This window comes from Podarcis raffonei, chromosome Z (assembly GCF_027172205.1).
Source record: "Podarcis raffonei isolate rPodRaf1 chromosome Z, rPodRaf1.pri, whole genome shotgun sequence".
Classification (NCBI taxonomy): Eukaryota; Metazoa; Chordata; class Lepidosauria; order Squamata; family Lacertidae; genus Podarcis; species Podarcis raffonei.
This window is the reverse complement of record NC_070621.1, coordinates 33,842,068-33,861,594: the sequence shown is the minus strand read 5'-3', so window position 1 is coordinate 33,861,594 and position 19,527 is coordinate 33,842,068. Positions and strand designations below refer to the sequence as shown.

Below are 19,527 nucleotides of genomic sequence, written 5' to 3'. Positions count from 1 at the left end.
ACTCGTTGGCTGGTTGTTATGGCCACCGCAGACGTGGGCCTGTCTATCCCTGCAGACTCTTTGGCCGGTTGCTATGACCACCGCAGATAGGAGCCCTTCTATCCCTGCAGACTCGTTGGCCGGTTGCTATGGCAGCCGCAGACAGGAGCCCGTCTATCCCTCTGGATTCGTTGGCCAGTTGCTAAAGCTGCAGTATGGCAAAATGCCCGAACTTCTTTTTACACTGTACGTAGCGATACATACTGGAGAAATAACCCACCCACGCGGCTCCTCTCCTTACGTAGCCCTTTTGTTAGTGAAACGGGGTATCTCTATTGTTTCGTTTGTTTGTTTCTGGAGTGCATGCCTTCAGAAAACCTTTGGGTCTGAACTGATTCATGGACTCCATTCCCCATCCCCGCACAGCATGCACCACAAAAATCACGGATCCACGGCTTCCTGGCCACTCCATGGCCCCAAAACGTGGTTCTGAAGCATGGGTCCTCATGGATCCTCACACTTTTTGCACAGAGCTGCCCCAAACTCACCATCAAATCACATATCATAGCCAGGGGCACAGCCTGCACCACAAAAAACTCGGATCCACGGCTTCCTGGCAACTCCATGGCCCCAAAACGTGGTTCTGAAGCATGGATCCTCATGGATCTTCACGCTTTTTGCATTGGGCCAACCCAAATGCACCATCACACCACACATCATAGCCAGGGGCACAGCCAGCACCACAAAAAACAGATCCACGGCTTCCTGGCCATACCGTGGCCCAAAAATGTGGTTCTGAAGCACGGATCCTCATGGATCCTCAAGCTTTTTGCATTGGGCCAACCCAAAGTCACTGTCAAATCACACATCATGACCAGGGGCACAGCCTGCACTACAAAAAACTTGGATCCATGGCTCCTGGGCAACTCCATGGCCCAAAAACGTGGTTTTGAAGCACGGATCCACATGGATCCTCATGCTTTTTGCATTGGGCCACCCCTATCTCACCATCAAATCACCTGGTAACTCCATGGCCCAAAAACGTGGTTCTGAAGCACAGATCTGTATGGATCCTCACGCTTTTTGCATTGCCCCCCCCCCAACTCACCGTCAAATCATACATCATAGCCAAGGGCACAGCCTGCACCACAAAAAACAAAAATGTCTTCATCGGCATCCAGTGTTGGTGCATAAGTGCTTATAATAGTAGCCTGTTGGTTTTTTGTGAGCTTTATCCAAAGGGTTGAGAGTCACTCAATTCCAGTAGGAACTTCTGACAGGAGCTTCACAAGGTCGTTTTTCATAGCGAAGCCTACCCCATGTATTCAGTGTTCTTGTTCTGATAGACCTTTTTCTTCCTTCAGTTGTCCTTTTTCTTCCTCCTTTTTCTTCCTTCAGTTGTCCCTCGCCTGCTCTTCAAGAGTCTTAAAGCACTGCACTATCAATGTTAAAACGTTGCAGCTCTCTTGCCATGATGGCAGTTCTGCGTTTAGGACGTACGCTGTCTGTGTTATCTGACAAAGTCCATATATTCCATGTTCCAAAGTTCAACTGTATTTTATGACCCCTGGGTGGTAACCCCACTGGGCACGGTAATCCAGTCAGGGAAAAAGGGAGGCAGACTATGTTTAGGGCACCGTTTCAAGCCCCTCCCTCTTTTCGGGGCGAGCAGAGTGGATCCTAAAAAGGGCTGCTCAGTCACGGATACAGCTGCCGAACTGCTCAACTGCCTCGTTCCTTGAGTCAGAATGACTGAATCTGTATCCACCGCCCATGTGCTGGTTCATGACTAGGGGCTTCCAGATTTCACATTCCTGCCCCCGTAACCATTTGCTGATCGCCATGGCACTTTGGGGGATTGGGTTGGGTTTTTGGAAGACACCTGTGTGTGAATTTGTTTTATGTGTGTAGATCAGTGCACGCTGATCAACGCACAGTCTTCGCAGTAGGGCTCTGTTCTGATTGCATGAGTAGTCACGACGAACTGGTGGATCCTATCTGCTACAGCCTTCATCCGCCTTCACAGCCATTGTAACACACCGCTTGTTATCATCCACCTGTTCTGCCTTTGAGGACTTCTTGGATCATTCTTTGCCTAGCTCCTTCCCTGTTATGTACTAAGCTTGGATCCTAGAACAATAGGCAAGTAGGATACTAGAATGCAACAACTGATTGGCTTGCAGGAAAAGACCAATCAGGCTCCAGGAGGGAAGCAGAATCAGCCAATCAGATGCGTAAATATTATTGTGTAAATAATGTATATAAAAGCCTGAGGTTTGGGGGGAAATTCAATCTATGTTTTACAAGCTGCAATAAAGAGCATGAAATCACTACAGAACTCTGAGTAGATTTCATTTTCTTTGACCTTACCGCCGTGGGTGACCCTGCTGGGAGTACAAGATTCCCAACGGCTTCGCTCACAAGGGTCTTAGGAAAGTGCAAGCCCACTCACCACGACAAGTGAGAGAACTGAGATAGCTTGCACTGAGCCCTGGTCTCATTAGACAAAGCGTTCCACCAAAAAGGCTCTGGCTCTGGTTGAGGACAGCTGGATATGTTTTGGGCCACCAGTAGGTTGCTGTTAGATGAGCGTCACACTCTTTGGGGGGTGTATTGGAAGATAATTCCCACAGATAAGAAAGGTCACAGACTGTTTAGGGCTTTAAAGGTTAGCACCAAAACCTTTAACCTGATTCAATACTCCACCTGCAGCCAATCCAGCTGATGAACAACCAGCTGAATGTGGGCTCTCCACAAAGTCCCAGTAAGAACTCATGCATCTGCATTTTAGACCGTGTGGAGTTTTGGAGCAGTCTCAAGGGTAGCCCTGCATATGTATGTATGTATGTATGTATCTATCTATCTATCTATCTATCTATCTATCTATCTATCATCTATCTATCTATCTATCTATCTATCTATCTATGTATCATCTATCATCTATCACATTTATACCCTACCCTCCCCGGTTCAGGGGTAGAGCAAGTTAAAATAGTCTAGTCTGCAGGTGACTGCTGCATGGATCACCATGGCTAGGTTGGAAAGGCACAGGTACGGTACCAATTGCCTAACCTGACACGGATTAAAAAATGCCAGTTTGGCTACATTTGTGACCAATGCCTCCATAGAGACAGAAGTGCCCAGGATCACACCGGGACTCCTGATGGCGGCTACAGGTGACTATTGTGCCCCATGAAGGGCTGGGAGCTGGCAAACAGAACCGAAATTATTCCGGCCCAGCCATTGGACCCCCATCTTTAATGGATTGAGATTCAGCCGACTCCGTTTCCTCCATCCCAGCACACCCACCTAAAAACTGAACAATATATCCAGGGTAGCATCTGGCCAGGGCCACGAAACAGTAGATCCATGATGCTTGTGGTCAGATCTGTGGTTATGTACAATATATTTGAATAAAGGGTAAATTTGGGGTTCCCCAATGCAAAAATAGTGACAATCCATGAGAATCCATGCTTCAAAACCATGTTTTTGGGCCATGGAGTTGCCAGGAAGCCGTGGATCCGAGTTTTTTTGTGTTGCAGGCTGTGCAGCTGGACATGATGTGTTATTTGACAGTGAGTTTGGGGTGGCTCAATGCAAAAAGCGTGATGATCCATGAGGATCCGTGCTTCAGAACCACGTTTGGGGGCCATGGTATGGCCAGGAAGCCATGGATCCAAATTTTTTGTGGTGCACACTGTGCCCCTGGCTATGATGTGTGATTTGATGGTGATTTAGGGGTGGCGCAATGCAAAAAGCGTGAGGATCCATGAGGATCCATGCTTCAAAACCACGTTTTTGGGCCATGGTATGACCAGGAAGCCATGGATCCGAGTTTTAGGTGGTACAGGCTGTGCCCCTGGACACAATGTGCGAATTGGCGGTGAGTTTGGGGTGTCGCAATGCAAAAAGCATGAGGATCCATGAGGATCCGTGTTCAAAACCACGTTTTCGGGCCACGGTGTGACCAGAAAGCCTTGGATCTGTGATTTTTTTGGTGCAGACTGTGTCCATGGCCATGATGTTTGATCTGATGGTTACTTTGGTGGAAAAATCATGAGGATCCATGAGGATCCGTGTTTTTAACCATATTTTTGTGCCATTGCGGCCCCACGAAAGTGGATGCGTGATTTTTTTTGATGCTGCCTATAGAGTAAGACATGATCTACAGTATCATGGTGGTTTTATTTAATTTGAATGAAAAAATCATATGAATTCATGAGGATCCGTTTAAAATCAGCTGGATCCGCCTTTTACCCTTTTCCCTCTAGGGGAATTGCTTGTTCTGTGTGTGATTTCTACAGCTATAGAAAGCACCAGCAAGATGCTAGTGAGATGGTAATGTTTATGAGTATAGGATTGCAGAGAAGGTGGTTTAAAAAAAAACCAACAACACTCATACTGTATTAAGAATGTGTCAAAAGTGCTGTGCACACATAAATTGACAGGAAATAGGGCTGCCACACATCCAGAATTTCCTGACATGTGGGATAATGCAGGCGGCAGCAGTGCCCAGTCCGAAATCGGGAAATGTCTGAGAAAATCCGAATGCATGGTAGCCCATGTCAGCCGTGCTGTTTTTGCAATTTTTCCAAAATGGGCTTTTTTATTTTCCCCAAAAAGTTCAACAACTTTGGGCAAAACTAAAAAAAAAGCTTTTCCCGGATTTTCACTGTTTGAAATATGGCAACCCTACAGGAAAATGAAGCAGATAGCAAAAAAAAAAAGGGGGTGCTGTCAGAGAAAAAGTACAGAAATTTTAAAATTGAAGTATGTGTGAGAAGGGCTAAACAAGTGAATGTTGTGTTTGGAGACCTTTCAGGTTTGGAGAGGTTTCAGGTGCGAGAGAGGGTGAAGGGGTTCATTTTTCTTTTCTTTTTGTAGTATTTTTATTAAGTTTTCAACAAAAGTAACAAAAACAAAAAAGTGAAAAACAAACGGTAACAAATGCAATAACATCCATAAACGAAGAAAATTATACATAAAACCATATCACTTCCATAAAGTGGGATTCTCTGAATCCCATGACTTCCCTCCCTGCCCTCCATTTCTGGTTCCCTAAATTTCTTATCAGCTGCATATCATTTCTACTCCAAATTTTACTAACCTCAGATTTCCTATACTATTTCTAAAATAATAAGCACTCTTAAAATCCTGCCAATGTATTTATCTGTTTACAATACCTTTGCAAATACAGTGGTACCTCGGGTTAAGTACTTAATTTGTTCCGGAGATCCGTACTTAACCTGAAACTGTTCTTAACCTGAAGCACCACTTTAATTAATGGGGCCTCCTGCAGCCGCCGCACCACCGGAGCCCGATTTCTGTTCTCATCCTGAAGCAAAGTTCTTAACCTGAAGCAGTTTTTCTGGGTTAGTGGAGTCTGTAACCTGAAGCGTATGTAACCTGAAGCGTATGTAACCGGAGGTACCACTGTACATAATAAACATTTCCCATTCTTTTTTAAATTTCTTGTTATCTTGATTTCTGAACTTTCCAGTTAATTTTGCCATTTCAGCATAGTCCATTAACTTGGTTTGACAGTCTTCTTCGGTTGGGACTGCTTATTCTTTCCATTTTGGGGCTAACAGTATTCAGGCGGCCGTCATAGCATACAGTGGTACCTCGGGTTACATACTAGCCAGGTGAGGAAGGGGTGCCCACTCATTCACCCTCCAGTACAGAGAAGCTTCCTTTGTCAGACTAGCAACCATGCTTAGGTGGTACTTGGGACCCTTGCCTGGCTAATTCAACAAATCTCTCTCATCACCAATGATAAATATATAGAAAGAGAACCTACCTATGTGATGAAGACACAAAAACCTAGCACATACAGGATGTAAAAGAATGAAAGTTTACTACCCCTCTCTCTGCCCCGTTTTCTCTCCCCATTTCTCTTCTCCAACCTTATACTGTCTGCAATATTAATGTTTCACATAAAATATAACTGACCTGTAGAAAGGACTTTATTATCTGAAAACAAAGATTATGTATGTATTTTTGTAACCCAGGAAAAACCTTTAATAAAAACATTTTTTAGAACAGTTTTTTAAAAAACAAATGCAATTCTTCATTAGATTTTAATGCTTGTAGACTAACCTCCCCAAGCTCACAACAATATGTTTTGTGTACTATTCTGAAAAGCATCTCAAAGCTTGCCCAGACCAGTTTGTACAGTACTAGTCAGCCAGGAAAATTGTCCAGTGCAATGGAGTCTGAGGTCTTGGGCCACATTCTTCTTTCCAAGAGCTCTGCAGGGAACCCGACTTACAGACACAACAATCAATGCCTTTCTGTTATCTTGGTGCTTAAAATCAAAACAGAGAGGAAAATGTGTTGCCCTGTTAAGAAAGATATGGCTGGCATGTGTATCTAGGATACAATAAAGTTTAAGTTAATAAAGGGTTTTAAAATCACGTAATTTGGATTTCTCTGTATAAAGCTTGGGTAAAATACAATTCTTAATTGTATTTCACTATTAATATACTTAAGGGACACGGGTGGCGCTGTGGGTTAAACCACAGAGCCTAGGACTTGCCAATCAGAAGGTTGCGGTTCGAATCCCCGCAACGGAGTGAGCTCCCGTTGCTCGGTCCCTGCTCCTGCCAACCTAGCAGTTCAAAAGCACGTCAAGTGCAAGTATATAAATAGGTAGCACTCCTGCAGGAAGGTAAACGGCGTTTCCGTGCGCTGCTCTTGTTCGCCAGAAGCGGCTTAGTCATGCTGGCCACATGACCCGGAAGTTGTACGCCGGCTCCCTTGGCCAATAAAGCGAGATGAGCGCTGCAACCCCAGAGTCGGTCATGACTGGACCTAATGTTCAGGGGTCCCTTTATCTTTACCTAAAATACAAGGATTTGTTAGAACCCAAGACACTGTGGTGGCTGTCTCCCTTGGATGCCATCTCTGTAAAGAAAGAAAAAAATATGGAAAAGAACTATACATATAAGCAAACTATAAAAGAAGAACATAACCAATTAAAATTGAAAATTTTTGAAGAAATTAGACAACACTGCTTCGATTGGCTATAATATCACCAATCAAATGATGTATTTAAATTAGATAAAAAGGTGGGTTTTGAAAAAGAAGAATCTAAATTACAAAAAAAGTTATTACAAAATACAAGGAAATTATTATCAAAAACATATGATTTGTTGTTGGATTGGGAATTAAAGGAGAAGTAAAAGAGGTGATGGTAAAGTGGACCCAAGATGTCGGACACCCCATCCAGATGAATGGGAAAAACTGTGGGGAAAAAAATAAGATTCACAGCCTGTTGCACAATAAGAGAAAATCTCATGAAGATGATGTACAGGCGTACATGACCCCAGGTAAATTAGCTAAAATCTACAAATTAAAAACCAATACTTGCTGGAGATGCAAGATAGGGGAAGGTATGATGTGGTGGGGATGTGAGAAGATCAAAAGGTTTTGGAATATGGTGTATGATGAACTTAAAAAGATGTTCAAAATAACGTTTGAGAAAAAATCGGAAGCATTTTTATTAGTTATTTTGACAATTAACATCCCCAATGACAAGAAAAAGGTGTTCCTTTATGCCACTGCTGCCGCCAGAATATTAATTGCTAAGAATTGGAAAGGGGAAATAGTTCCATCAAAGGTAGAATGGCAAAAGTATGTGGTATGTGAGTTCATAGAATTGGTTAAAATGACAACAGCTATTAGACAACAATCAAACCAGAAACTTAGAAATGGGAAAGTGTAGAATACCGTATTTTTCGCCCTATAGGACGCACTTTTTCCCCTCCAAAAATGAAGGGGAAATCTGTGTGCATCCTATGAGGCGAATACAGGCTTTCGCTGAAGCTTGGAGAGCGAGAGGGGTCGGTGCGCACTGACCCCTCTCGCTCTCCAGGCTTCAGGAAGCTATCAGCAAGCCTGGGGAGCCTGCGGGAGTTCCCGCAGGGCTCCCTAGGCTGCGGATAGCAGCCTCCCGCCCCGCGCGCCGGGCAGACATCCGCAGCGTGGGGATAGCTGCAGATAGCAGCCTGCCGCCCGGCGCGAAGGGCGCCCTGAAGCAAAGCGCCCCTCGCGCTGGGCAGACATCGGCCAGCCCCACAAGCTCGGGGGACAGCGGGGAGGCGCAGCGCCGCCATCCCACTGTTCCCCGACCTGGTTTTGGGGGGGAAATAAAGAAAAAAAATTTCCTTTATTCCCCCCCCCCCAAAAAAAACTAGGTGCGTCCTATGGGACGGAGCGTCCTATGGAATGAAAAATACGGTATATGATAAACCATTGTTCCAAAGTAAAACCTCTGATATGTATTGATTAAGTTTCACAAAGCTAAAATTCAGATACGAAAGCTATTTATTTTATGTAAGAGTGAAAACATGGTTTACAACACAATAGAAAACGAAATGTAAGTAGAGGATGCTGTAGTGAGGTGGTGGGAAGCCATGGGTGTAGTAAAGTTAATAAAGATGTAACAGACTATATATTGGAGGTAAGCAAAATGTGTAATTGTTTATTGGGGGAAAAACCCTCAATAAAAATCAATTAAAAAGAAAGAAGGAAAGCCAAGATTGTATCTCATAGTAGTCCTACTCAGAGTAGACCCATTGAAATTTATGACAGGACTAATTGAAAGTCAGTGTGCTGTGGTGGCTGGGACTAAGGAGATCCAGGTTCAAATTCAGCCATGAAGCTCCCTTGGTTAACTTGGGCCACTTGCTGTCTCTTGTCCTAAGTTGCCTCACAAGTGGTTTTGTGCAAGTAAAATGGGGCTGGGTGGGTGGGAGAAAAGCACGAACATTTTGGAGGTAGGACAGGATATCAACCTGAATGCAAATAAAATAAGCAACCGTTTCCTGGGCAGTGTTTCTTCTGGACATGCCTGTATCTTGGAACATCTATAGCCAGCTATGTCAGGTGATGCTCTTTACATTCCTTCCTTTCCCTCAATTTTGTCACCCAGAGCAACTGGAAGGCACCAGAGTAGCTTAATTGTTTAGTAACGATGTATTGAAGAAAGAAAGTTAGGTGGAATAAAAACAAAGCCAAGGAAATCCTTGAAAGGGAGTGAAGTTGCAGATAACGGAACATTTGAAGATAACAGGAGCTGGAAATGCAGCCAATCATGCTTCGTTGCGTCTTTTTCGTTGAGGCTGCTCACATTGCAGGATAATTGCAGTTGATTCATTACCTCAGTATTATTAACCTCCAGTAAGGGAACCTAACATTTCTCAAGAGTTTTCGGTGGAGAAGGCAGGATACTGGAGCACCGGTGAGCGTTGGCAAGATTCGAGACTTGGAACGGGGAACTGGGCTGGCCGCAACCAAGGTAGAGAGATGCAGTTAAAATCTCAAAGGCAGGGGTCCTCAAACTTTTTAAACGTTCCATTTTAGCCAGGCTTTTGGCTGATTGTTTGGCACCCTATGCCCTTTTTAAATGTGGTTCTTTTTTGTGGGGGGCGGGGAGATGTTATTGGGTTGTTTTTATTTTGATTATATATATATATGGTGCTTTTGGATTTAGATTTTGTTCTGTGAACTGCCCTGAGACCGGTATATAAAGTCTAATAATAATAATAATGACTCAGTGGCATTCATTTTGTGAAGAAACTAAAGTGTAGAATGATTATAATATGCAGTAAGAATTGGAACTTTGGGGAAACCATGGAGGGGAAGTCCTAGGTTGATTGATTGAATGTTAAATGTTCAACTAATATTTATTACTTACAATAAATAATGAGGGGGGGGCTGTAGCTTTATGAGAGAGGGGTGGAGGTTGTTGGGCTTATTGGGGTGATGCGTGTTTGCAGAATAGCATTGAGCGGTTCTCCTGTTTGTTGCTGATTGAGGTGTCGGAAGTGATCCACCTGGGAGCTGGTTTCCCATCTTTGCATGCTCCACTCTTCCAAAAGGTTTCCTGCAGGTTGATCACTGGCATGTCAGGAAGACATTGCTAGACTGTGTAAGCCTTTCTCTTGGTATTACCAATTTCTGAATTGGGTTGTTGTGTGTTTTTTCTCAAAAAACTTTTTACGGAAGTTTTTTTGTGTTACAAAACAAATAGCTCAACAGTGAATGGTACATCTGTTGTCTCCCCTTTCATTTCATAGTCTTTTTCACTGTTTGTTTACAATTGGTGCGAGAGACCTTTGTCATAGACATCTTTCGGTTGGGGAAGAGATGGGGGTATTGTTCTGTTGCCTTTTATTAGTGTAGGGGTTTGTGTCAGCATCATGTGGGCAGTTCCTTTGTTTATGTATTTATTTATTTTTATTGATAATGCAAGAGATTAAGGAGTTGAGCTTGGTTGGTTGCATTCAGGTGATTGCAGTGTGGCTTGTTTGTATGTGTGGGTGGCGGGGGTGGGGGTGGGTGGGGTGTAGCTTGTTGGGTCAGGTTAGCCATATTGAGTTGTTTGCTGTTGGGGGACGTGAATGCTGGGGTTTTATGATTACTGTATTTGTGGGTTTGGGGATATGAAATAACAGTCATGTAAAACACACACCACCCCTTTGCAGCCTGACTTAGCACAGTGTGTGTTGCTTCTCAGGCTTGGGCTGCCATTCGCCCAGATTTTCCTGGACATGACTGGGATTTAAAAGGCGGAATTGATGGGCAAAGGATTTCGGACATAATATTCAGATGGCTGATTGGGAAAGGTTATGCAAAACGGACTTGAAATTCGCGGCATGTTGCACGCTGAAAGAAAATTATATGAAAATGATGTTCTGGTGGTATCTGACTCCTAGTAAGTTAGCAAAAATGTATAGAACAAGTACAAATCAAATACCTGCTGGAAACGTAAAGAAAAAGTAGGTACCTTTTATCATATGTGGTGGACGTGTAAGGTAATAAAAGTTTTCTGGGAGATGATATATGATGAAATGAAAAAAAAAAATGTTTAAAAGAACCTTTGATAAAAAAACCAAAAGCTTTCTTATTAGAAATCATAGGTACAGTACTGACATCACAAAGGGGCAGAAAAGACTCTTTATGTACAGAACACACCCGCTTGGGTGTTACTAGCTTAGAGGTGGAAGGAAGACAAAGTCCCTATCAGAGAGGAATAGTAAGCTAAGCAGATGGACAATGCTGAAATGGCAAAGCTGACTGTAAAATTCAGGAACCAAGAGGGGGGGAATTTTTTTTAAAAAGAATGAAGAAAAATTATAACATATCTAGGAGACCACTGCAAGCAGATGGAAACATTAGCAGGATTTTAATCTCACTTGTAAAGTAACAGATACCATGGATAATTTGGATTGACATAAAATAAAGACTATGGAATAATAGGCAGTTGTAAATGTTGATAATAGGAGCCATGGAGGGGGGGGGGGAGTCACGAGATTCAGAGTAATCTCTACATATGGATATGCATTTGGAATGTTATAATTTTATATTTGTAAAATCAAATAAAAATAGTTTCAAAAATATATATAACAAAGGCGGAATTGACATCCAGGGGGAATTTCCAAAAGGCGGCACTTTGTCCTGGATCTTAGGCAAGTAAGTCCATCAAAAAAATTTGTGGTTTTTTTGGCATTTTTGTAAACGGTGGTTTTCTTAAGAAAGACTCAACATTTTGGGTGTCTTCCTTAAAAAATCTCAACAACTTTCTGGGTGTCCTGGTTTTTCCAGAGGCAATGCACTTTAACTGGAATAGTGTCGTGCCATCAGTCTTGAGACTGTCTCTCCCTAGATTTTCACTTTCTCTGCCTTTTGCCTTCCTGACAGTGACCATGCCAGATACACAGGAATCCGACCAGTTCCACCCAGTGGAAGCTAGCACAGTATCCGCTCCAGGCCTTCCCGTATATTACCCGAATCTTCCATTTGGGGCGTCTATGCAACGGTCAGCTTTTGGAAGGTAGGCAGAATGAGCTGGAGCTGGTAGAACTGGTGTTAAGAAGGAATAATTGTATGTTCTCAGTAGGCTTAGAATGCTTGCAGAATTTCTAAAAATTCTGGTAGGAAGTAGCAGTAGCTCTTCCTCCTCACCTCCCCCACCCTTTCATTGATGTAGCTGCAGAGGGTGAAGTGACAGCTTTGTTTTAATTATATGTGCAAGCCTTTATGAGGCCTGGTTCTGTGTGTTTAATGGGCCATCAGACTTGCAAAGCAGGGAGAGCTTCATATACTCTCCTGATGCCAGGGCTTAGGCTTAAGCAGGTGTTAGAGGGGAGCCAGTTGTGGTGCCAGAGGGCCAGAGCCAAAGGACACATTGAAGCACACCGGAGCCAAGAGCAATTGTTGTTGCTTAGGCAAAGCCCCTAACCCAAAGAGGGAGCTGTTTTCTAGCCCATCCAGTCTGGGAAGAGCCAATGGCCAGCTAGGGTGTGCAGTGCCATTCCAGAGCCTCTGTTGTACTTTGTCACAGTTCAGTATCCTTCTGGGCAAATGAGAGTTCTGGAGACTCAATACGTGGCCACGGGCACAGAGCTGTGGGTTCCCAGTTCATGGCAGGTATTTCTGTCCTTGCTGCCTGAAAGCAGTAGAAGCCATGCAGTGATTGGCCACCTTGTTTGTTGTCTGAAAGAACTGAATCTTAATTCTGATGTCTTCTTCCCCCACCCCCCTTACCTGCAGGTATAATCTTTGGGAAATGATCCAGCAGATTCGTTTTTTGGGCCCCCAAGTGCCCCGGGTGCCTGATCGTCAAATACGCAGACCACGAATGAGAGGTGGAATGATAAGACAGCAGATGCCTTTGATGGGACAGCCCCACGTAATGCAAGGTGGAGCGATGGGAGAGCCACAAGCGCCCTTGATCAATTTCCAAGGTGAGAGGTTTAAATGAGAAAGAACATTGATTTAAGTGGTATAAATCACAGCACAATAAATTAAAATAGAAAGATATCCACAAGAAAAAGGATAACTCTTATTCCTATTGTTATCTGTTGCAATGTCTTAGCAAAGCAGCAAATTCTCTGGAAGTCAAATGATATAGTCACCTCAAAAGCTATAACATGGGACAGGATGGAAGCATTCTTGTTAATAATTGGATCTAAAAGAAATAGATACCTGTTCAGAAGTGCCAAATTATAAAGTATTGACAAATAAGAGACATAATTTAAAATGACAATTCTGACTGAGTTGCCTCTTGGAGATGAGGCCTTGTGAGATCTTAGTCATGATGCAATGTGGGGGGGAGGGCGTGGACCTTATGGGAGGACAAAGGGATCCAAACCATTCCCTCTGTGCCCTTGGCTCAGTCCCTGTCACCTTTCTTTGGCAGTTGAGGCTGCCCTCACAATCAGCACCACATATTGTGCTTCCAGGGGTGTGTGAGGCAATGCGTCTCTGCACTCTGACACATATTGCCTTGAGCCCCCTTCTGTCTGAAACACATAAAGCTTCATTCAAAGCTTCTCTATGCATGTATTAGGCACTGGCATGGGTTCCTTGCATGGTCATGGGCAAGTAACTCCCACTTTTGCTTCTCCATCTATCAAATGTGCTGCTTTTGTAAGTGTGATGGTCTTTAATGCAGGTAGAGGAGGAAGGGAGGCCCCTAGAGGTCCACAGCGCAGAGGCATGGGACGTCGAGGCATGGGACGTCAAGGCATGGGACGTCGAGGCATGGGACGTCGAGGCATGGAAGCTCCAGGGATAGCACCTAGAGGCATGGCGCCTCCTCAGGGCATCGAACCCCAGAGAAGGAGGGAACCCAAGCGCAAGAAGTCCAAAGACGAGAAAAATCAAGGCGTGGAGCCCAGAGAGAGGGAAGAGGAAGATATGGAGCCCCCTAGAGACATGAAGCGCAGACGCAGGAGATCTCAAGAAAGAGAACCCCCAAGTAATAATGCCTGAAGGCATGGAGCCTCCTAACGGCATCTAACGTCCCAGAGGCAGCAAAGCCAGGTGCAAGAATACCCGAGGCAAGAAAAATTAAGGCAATGGAGCTCACGATTTAGGTGTTTCTCAACAGCAGATCAGTGTGATGGGAGCCTAATTCATCTTGTTAATAGAATGCTCTGTTCTTTCGTTCTGAAAAATGTCTAACCAAATGGCATGTTGAAGACAGCATAGAAAATGGCTTCTACACCCATCCTATGTCTGAACCAGAGCAGTACTGAGGGGAAGAGGGCTCATTTCCTCTTCTTCCTCCCCTTGTTTATCTTACTTCTCCCGTCATTTTGTTTACTTCCTTGAGTTTCAATTAAAAGTTGGGTTTAGCAAAACCATGTGGCTTGTTGTACATCTGTATTGCACTTGCCTCCCCAGTCACCTCATCCTCCCTTGTAGATCAAAGCTTAGCTTACGTTCCCATGAAGTCGTTCCCACACATTCTGCCTGTTGTGTCTTCCCTACTGCTGCCCAATTATTTTTTCAAAGGCACTAGATTAAAATTCTCCTATGCTTATCTAACCAGCAAAGTAAAAGCTGAGCCAGCCAAGGAACTCCTACAGCACTCCTGAAAAATGGGGCAGGATAGGACTTCTTTATGGACTGCTAAGGAAAGTTTGTTCCATGACCACTGAGGAGGGTCAGCAAAGTGTGCACCCACTCTGTCCTAACATGGCATGTTATCAAGAGGACCCTGTCAGGACTGGTCAGGACACTCATTCCCTCCATACATGCACATGCATGCACCAACACAGGAAAGGGGGACCTTTGACCCGCCTGATGCTGTTGGACTACAACTCCCATCATCACTGGCCATGTTGGCTGGTGCTGATCGGAGTTGAGGTTCAACAGCCATGGTTTTCAATCAGTGTGCCGTGGCACCCTGGGGTGCCTTACATGATGGCCAGGGGTCCTGCGGGAGACATTGGTCTCTGTCCCTCTTACCTTCCCTCTGATGCGCTCTCGTATCTCTGTCTCCCAAAGGCTTGCACAGCTGTTTGTTGCAGCAGCCCTGGCTACCAGCTCTGCAGGCAAATGGTGCCTCTGGGTCTGGCCAGGGGTGCTGTTTCCCAGGAGCTGAGGCAGCCTCAGAGTAAGTAAGCAAGCAGGCAAGGGAGCCCAGCCAGCCAGCCAGTCTGCCAGCCCTTGCTTGTTCAGAATGGACAGACAAGTGGGAGGCTGGGAAGGCAAACTCTGCACTGGCCTTTCTTGTGCTTACTGTATGTGAAATAGAGCCGAGTGTGAATTTAATGCTCTTTATTCAGCTCATAGTAGCAATGAATGAATCTTTCTCCAAAACGTCTAACTATATATACATTATTTACACAATGGGCCCCGTATGATTGGCTAATTCCGGGCTGCTCCTGTAGGCCAATCAGGATGCTGATTCACTTCATTCAGGAGCCTGATTGGCTGCTCCTGCAGGCCAACCAGGTTGCTGATTCACTTCCACCTGGAGCTGGATTGGGTGGCTCCTGCAGACCACTCAGACTGCTGCATTCTGGATCCTATTGGTCTAGGATACAGCTAAGTACATAACAGTATGCAAGGGCAGCCTGGGAGCTGAGGGCCACCGTGTTTGCAGCAGCACTGAAAAATGCATTTCTTGGAGGCTAGATCTGCTGCCCTTTGGTTCTTGCCACCTGAGGCAGTTGCCTCACGGGTAGACCAGTCCCGGTTCCCTGTAGAATCAAAGAAGTCTTTCCCTGTTACATGTACCTTTTCTGGGACACCAGTATCAAAGACTGCACACAGCCGAATTAATTGGTCTTTGAAGTACATCACAGAGTTGTTCCGCCTGGCCTTTGGCTTGGAGCCAATTTGATTCCCTCCCTCTCTTTCTTTTTTCTTTTCTCCTCCCGCGATGAGGCTACATTTTAATATTTTAATGTTTCAATATTTTAATATTGTATTTTAATTTTGTTTTTAAATTGTAATCATTCAACTTGTTTTTATTATTGCTTGTTAGCCGCCCTGAGCTCGGCCTTGGCTGGGGAGGGCGGGGTATAAATAAAAATTATTATTATTATTATTATTATTATTATTATTATTATTATTATCTCTCAGCAATAAAATAATCCTTTGTCAGAGCCCTGCTCTGTGCTTTCTATCAAGTTTGCCTGTGTAATTTTCTCACTGGAGAAATCCTTTCAGGAATGAAGATAATATACTACTACTACTACCACTACTACTACTACTACTACTTTTATTATTTATACCACACCCATTTGGCTGGGTTTCCCCAGCCAATCTGGGCGGCTTACAGTATATATATAAACATAGTAAAACCTCAGACATTAAAAACCACCTGATCCAGGGCTGCCTTCAGATCTCCATGGCAGGCTGATTGTTTTAGTATAGTGTGCAGATGCATCCTTTGTGGATCTGCAAAATTTGAACTGATATTCAGCCATTTGGTGAAGTAGCAGGACTTAAAATAAATAAAGACCAAACCAAACTCTTGATCAAAAATAAGAATGGTGGGAGTAAAAATAAATAACAAGATGTATCAGGCTTAAAGATTGAAAGAAATATTAAATATTTAGGTGTATGGTTAACAGAAAATAATACAAACTTGTTTCAAGACAATTATTTAAAAACTTGTGAAGATATTAAAAGAAATTTGCAAGTATGGGGCAGGATGAAACCTTCATTGGTGGGAAGAGCGTCAACTATAATAACAAATGTATTACCCAAAATGTTATTTCTCTTTCAATCAATAACGGTGATTAGCAATATGGATTGCTTCAACACATGGCAAAAATACATTTGCAGCTCCTGGGCTTGCATGCCATAAGGTCGCGAATATAAGCCTCACTTTAACTTTTCACGGTTGGAATTTGGAGAAAAAGTGAGGCTTATATTCAGGCCAATACAGTACTTGTTCATCCTTTGTTTCCCATTCCAATAATATCTTATATGTTTTGATCAACATTTTAACTTTACATTCCAGCAGGTCTCTTTCCAATCGTGCAGCTTATATTAGCGACCTTATGGTATGCAGCCAGGAGCATGGGGCAAGCAGCTCCAGGAGCAAAGCAGCGCCCCCCCCCCCCCGCGTAGTCCCCCGTCCTCTCCCCCAAGGCCGGGAAGGGAGAGAGCGAGGAAGGGAAAAGACCGCTGGCAATGCAGCACAGCTCCCCCCACCCCGCCCAGTATGCAGCCAGGAGCAGTGAGGAATGGAGCAGCTTATATTTGAGTATTTTTTCTCCGCCCCCCTCATTTTAAAGGTGCAGCTTATATTCGGGTGCAGCTTATATTCGGGCCAATATGGTATAATCTTCAACAATACATTGGACAATTGATATGGGTCATAACACTGATATTGATGCATGGAAGTGACTGTGGAATATGGATATAAAATTTACTGCACATTATAGTGTGAGGGGAAACTCTATGAAAATGTTATATAGATGGAATCTAACACCTACTAGATTGGCAAAAATGTATAAATCAAAATCAAACAAGTGTTGGAAACGTAAAGAAGGCACCTTTTATCATATGTGGTCATCTTGCAATAAGGTAAAAACGTACTGGGAAATGATATATAATGAATGGAAAAAGATTGTTTAAGTTAACATTTGTTTTAAAAAAACAGAAGCTTTTCTTTTGGGAATTATAGGTACAGTATAGATAGTATAGAAATTTATTTATGTATGAAACCACAGGTGCAAGAATGTTATTTGCCCAAAAATGGAAAGATGAAGGAATGAACGAAAGATTGGTTACAAAAACGCATGGACTATGCAAAAATGGTGAAACTTACCAGAAGAATAAGAAATCAGGATAACAAACTTATTATAAAGGAATGGAAATGGTATAATGAATGGCTGGGGCAGGTTCCACAGAGGGGATGCACCGAGACACCCGATCTCAGTGATCACGGGTAGGAGGAGGAGTTACGCTAAGATCACATCATGACATTACCAAGGAGGCAGATTTAGTCATTGTTTGAAGACTATCCTTGCCTCTGGGTCTGGTCTTGACCAGAAAGATACTGGAACCAACAAGGGAGACCCACATGACCTTAGAGTGCTGCTGTGCAATGCCAGGTCAATGATTCACAAGACCGCTGTCATCCACGACTTGATCATGGATATAGGACTTGACCTGGCATGTGTAACAGCAACTTGGCTGGATGAAGCAGATGGGCGTGGTCTTGCCAGGTTTCTCTTACACACAACAACCGAGATCATATGGGAGGGGAGGGTTGCAGTTATTTTTAGGAAGTCGGTAGCTTGCACCAGGCATCCTATTGGAAAGGCCCAGTTTTCTGAGTGCATGTTCTGGACGCTGGGCAATAGGGGCAGTACAGGATTCCTTTTCAGGTACTGACTTCCCTGCTGCACCAAGGATTCCCTGCCCAAGCTGCTTCAGGTCGTGGCAGATGTCCTCCTGGAGACACCTAGTTTGGTTGTCCTAGGGCAGGAACACTCAACTTCCAAGAGACTGCAATCTACTCCCAGGAAAAAAACAACTAGCAGTGATCTACCCATTTGGGGGCGGGGGGACACCCAAAGTTTTTGAGCTTTTTGTAGGGGGGCAAGCAAATACTTCTGCCACTTTTGGGGGGGAACGCAACATGGATCGCTAAACAAGAAGTTGTGTGTCGAGGTCCCCCAAGTCAGCCCTAAATAATTCACAATTCACACATATTTTTTGTTTAAGGTTTTTGGCATAATTTTGGCCACAACAATGTGAGTGGTTGCTTAGGCATTGGTTATGACTATCTGTCCCCACGCCCAGGGCCAGAACTGACTTCTGGATTCCAGCGAAAGCCAGTGAGGGAAAACAATAATGGGGAGAGCATGGAGCCGGGCACCAGACCCTCATCCCCCCACCCCCGCATGCTCCCGAGGGCTTGCGCAGCCCTAAGCCCCGTTCGGGGGTACGGACAAAAGAATGGCAAGCCCCTGAATTCCTTTAACGGAATTCCCTTTCCGCAGCAGCATTGGAGGGCAGGCACTTACCCCTCCACCAACCAATTTTTTAACCAATGCCTAACCGCCAATCGAGCCCTCACGCTCACCACCAAACCACTCACAACTGCACCCAATTCCTCAACCCCAACAACACGGCAGTAAACCAAATGTCGTAACCAGCTGGAGAGAGGTGCACTCCATCATCCCTGTAAAAAGAAGAAGCTTGATGCTAATGTCAGGGTGCAAAATTAAGCCCACCCACCCACCCACCCTCAGGAATAAACCCTCTTAGCCACAGCACTATTAGTGTGCTTCCTGCATTGCATGGCAGACAACCACACCTCCCAAGGCAAGGACCTTCATGGCCACTGCGCTATCCACACGCTTTCTGGCCCTCTCGGTGGCAGGTGGGCCGTGGCTACCGCACCACGCATGTCGCTAAAGCAATTGTGACCAAAATATTTTGAATCCAGGGAGAGCTGCCATCAACTCATCCAAGTCCTCATGCATGTGGGACTCAAACTTAAATGCCGGGGGAAGACAGCAAATCATTTTCGCCCTGCTGCACCACATGCGCTGCAGGGGGGACCTACATAGATCACACTCAACCACACCAAAGGAAGGAACTCCTCCCAAAGCATTCCCCATCTGAACATCCGGGATACATTCACATGGGCAGGAAGGCCAAGATGGCGCCCCCAGTCCAGGCTCGTCAGCGTGCTTGCCAGCTCAGTGCATGATGCTGTGGCCGACAATCCAAATGCGCACAGCTGCTCCTATGAAAAAAGGAAATAACAGACAGGCATCA

General features: G+C 44.5%; 1 protein-coding gene across 1 annotated transcript; it reads left to right on the top strand.

Moving 5' to 3' along the window:
• The first annotated feature begins 80 nt into the window (after positions 1-80).
• On the top strand, positions 81-14,132 carry LOC128406244 (nuclear pore complex-interacting protein family member B12-like). The gene is made up of 4 exons (XM_053373439.1): positions 81-225; positions 11,686-11,818; positions 12,538-12,731; positions 13,442-14,132. Exons 1-4 carry the CDS (start codon positions 195-197, stop codon positions 13,759-13,761), a joined length of 678 nt encoding a protein of 225 aa, XP_053229414.1. The 5' UTR covers positions 81-194; the 3' UTR covers positions 13,762-14,132.
• Positions 14,133-19,527: the final 5,395 nt, after the last annotated feature.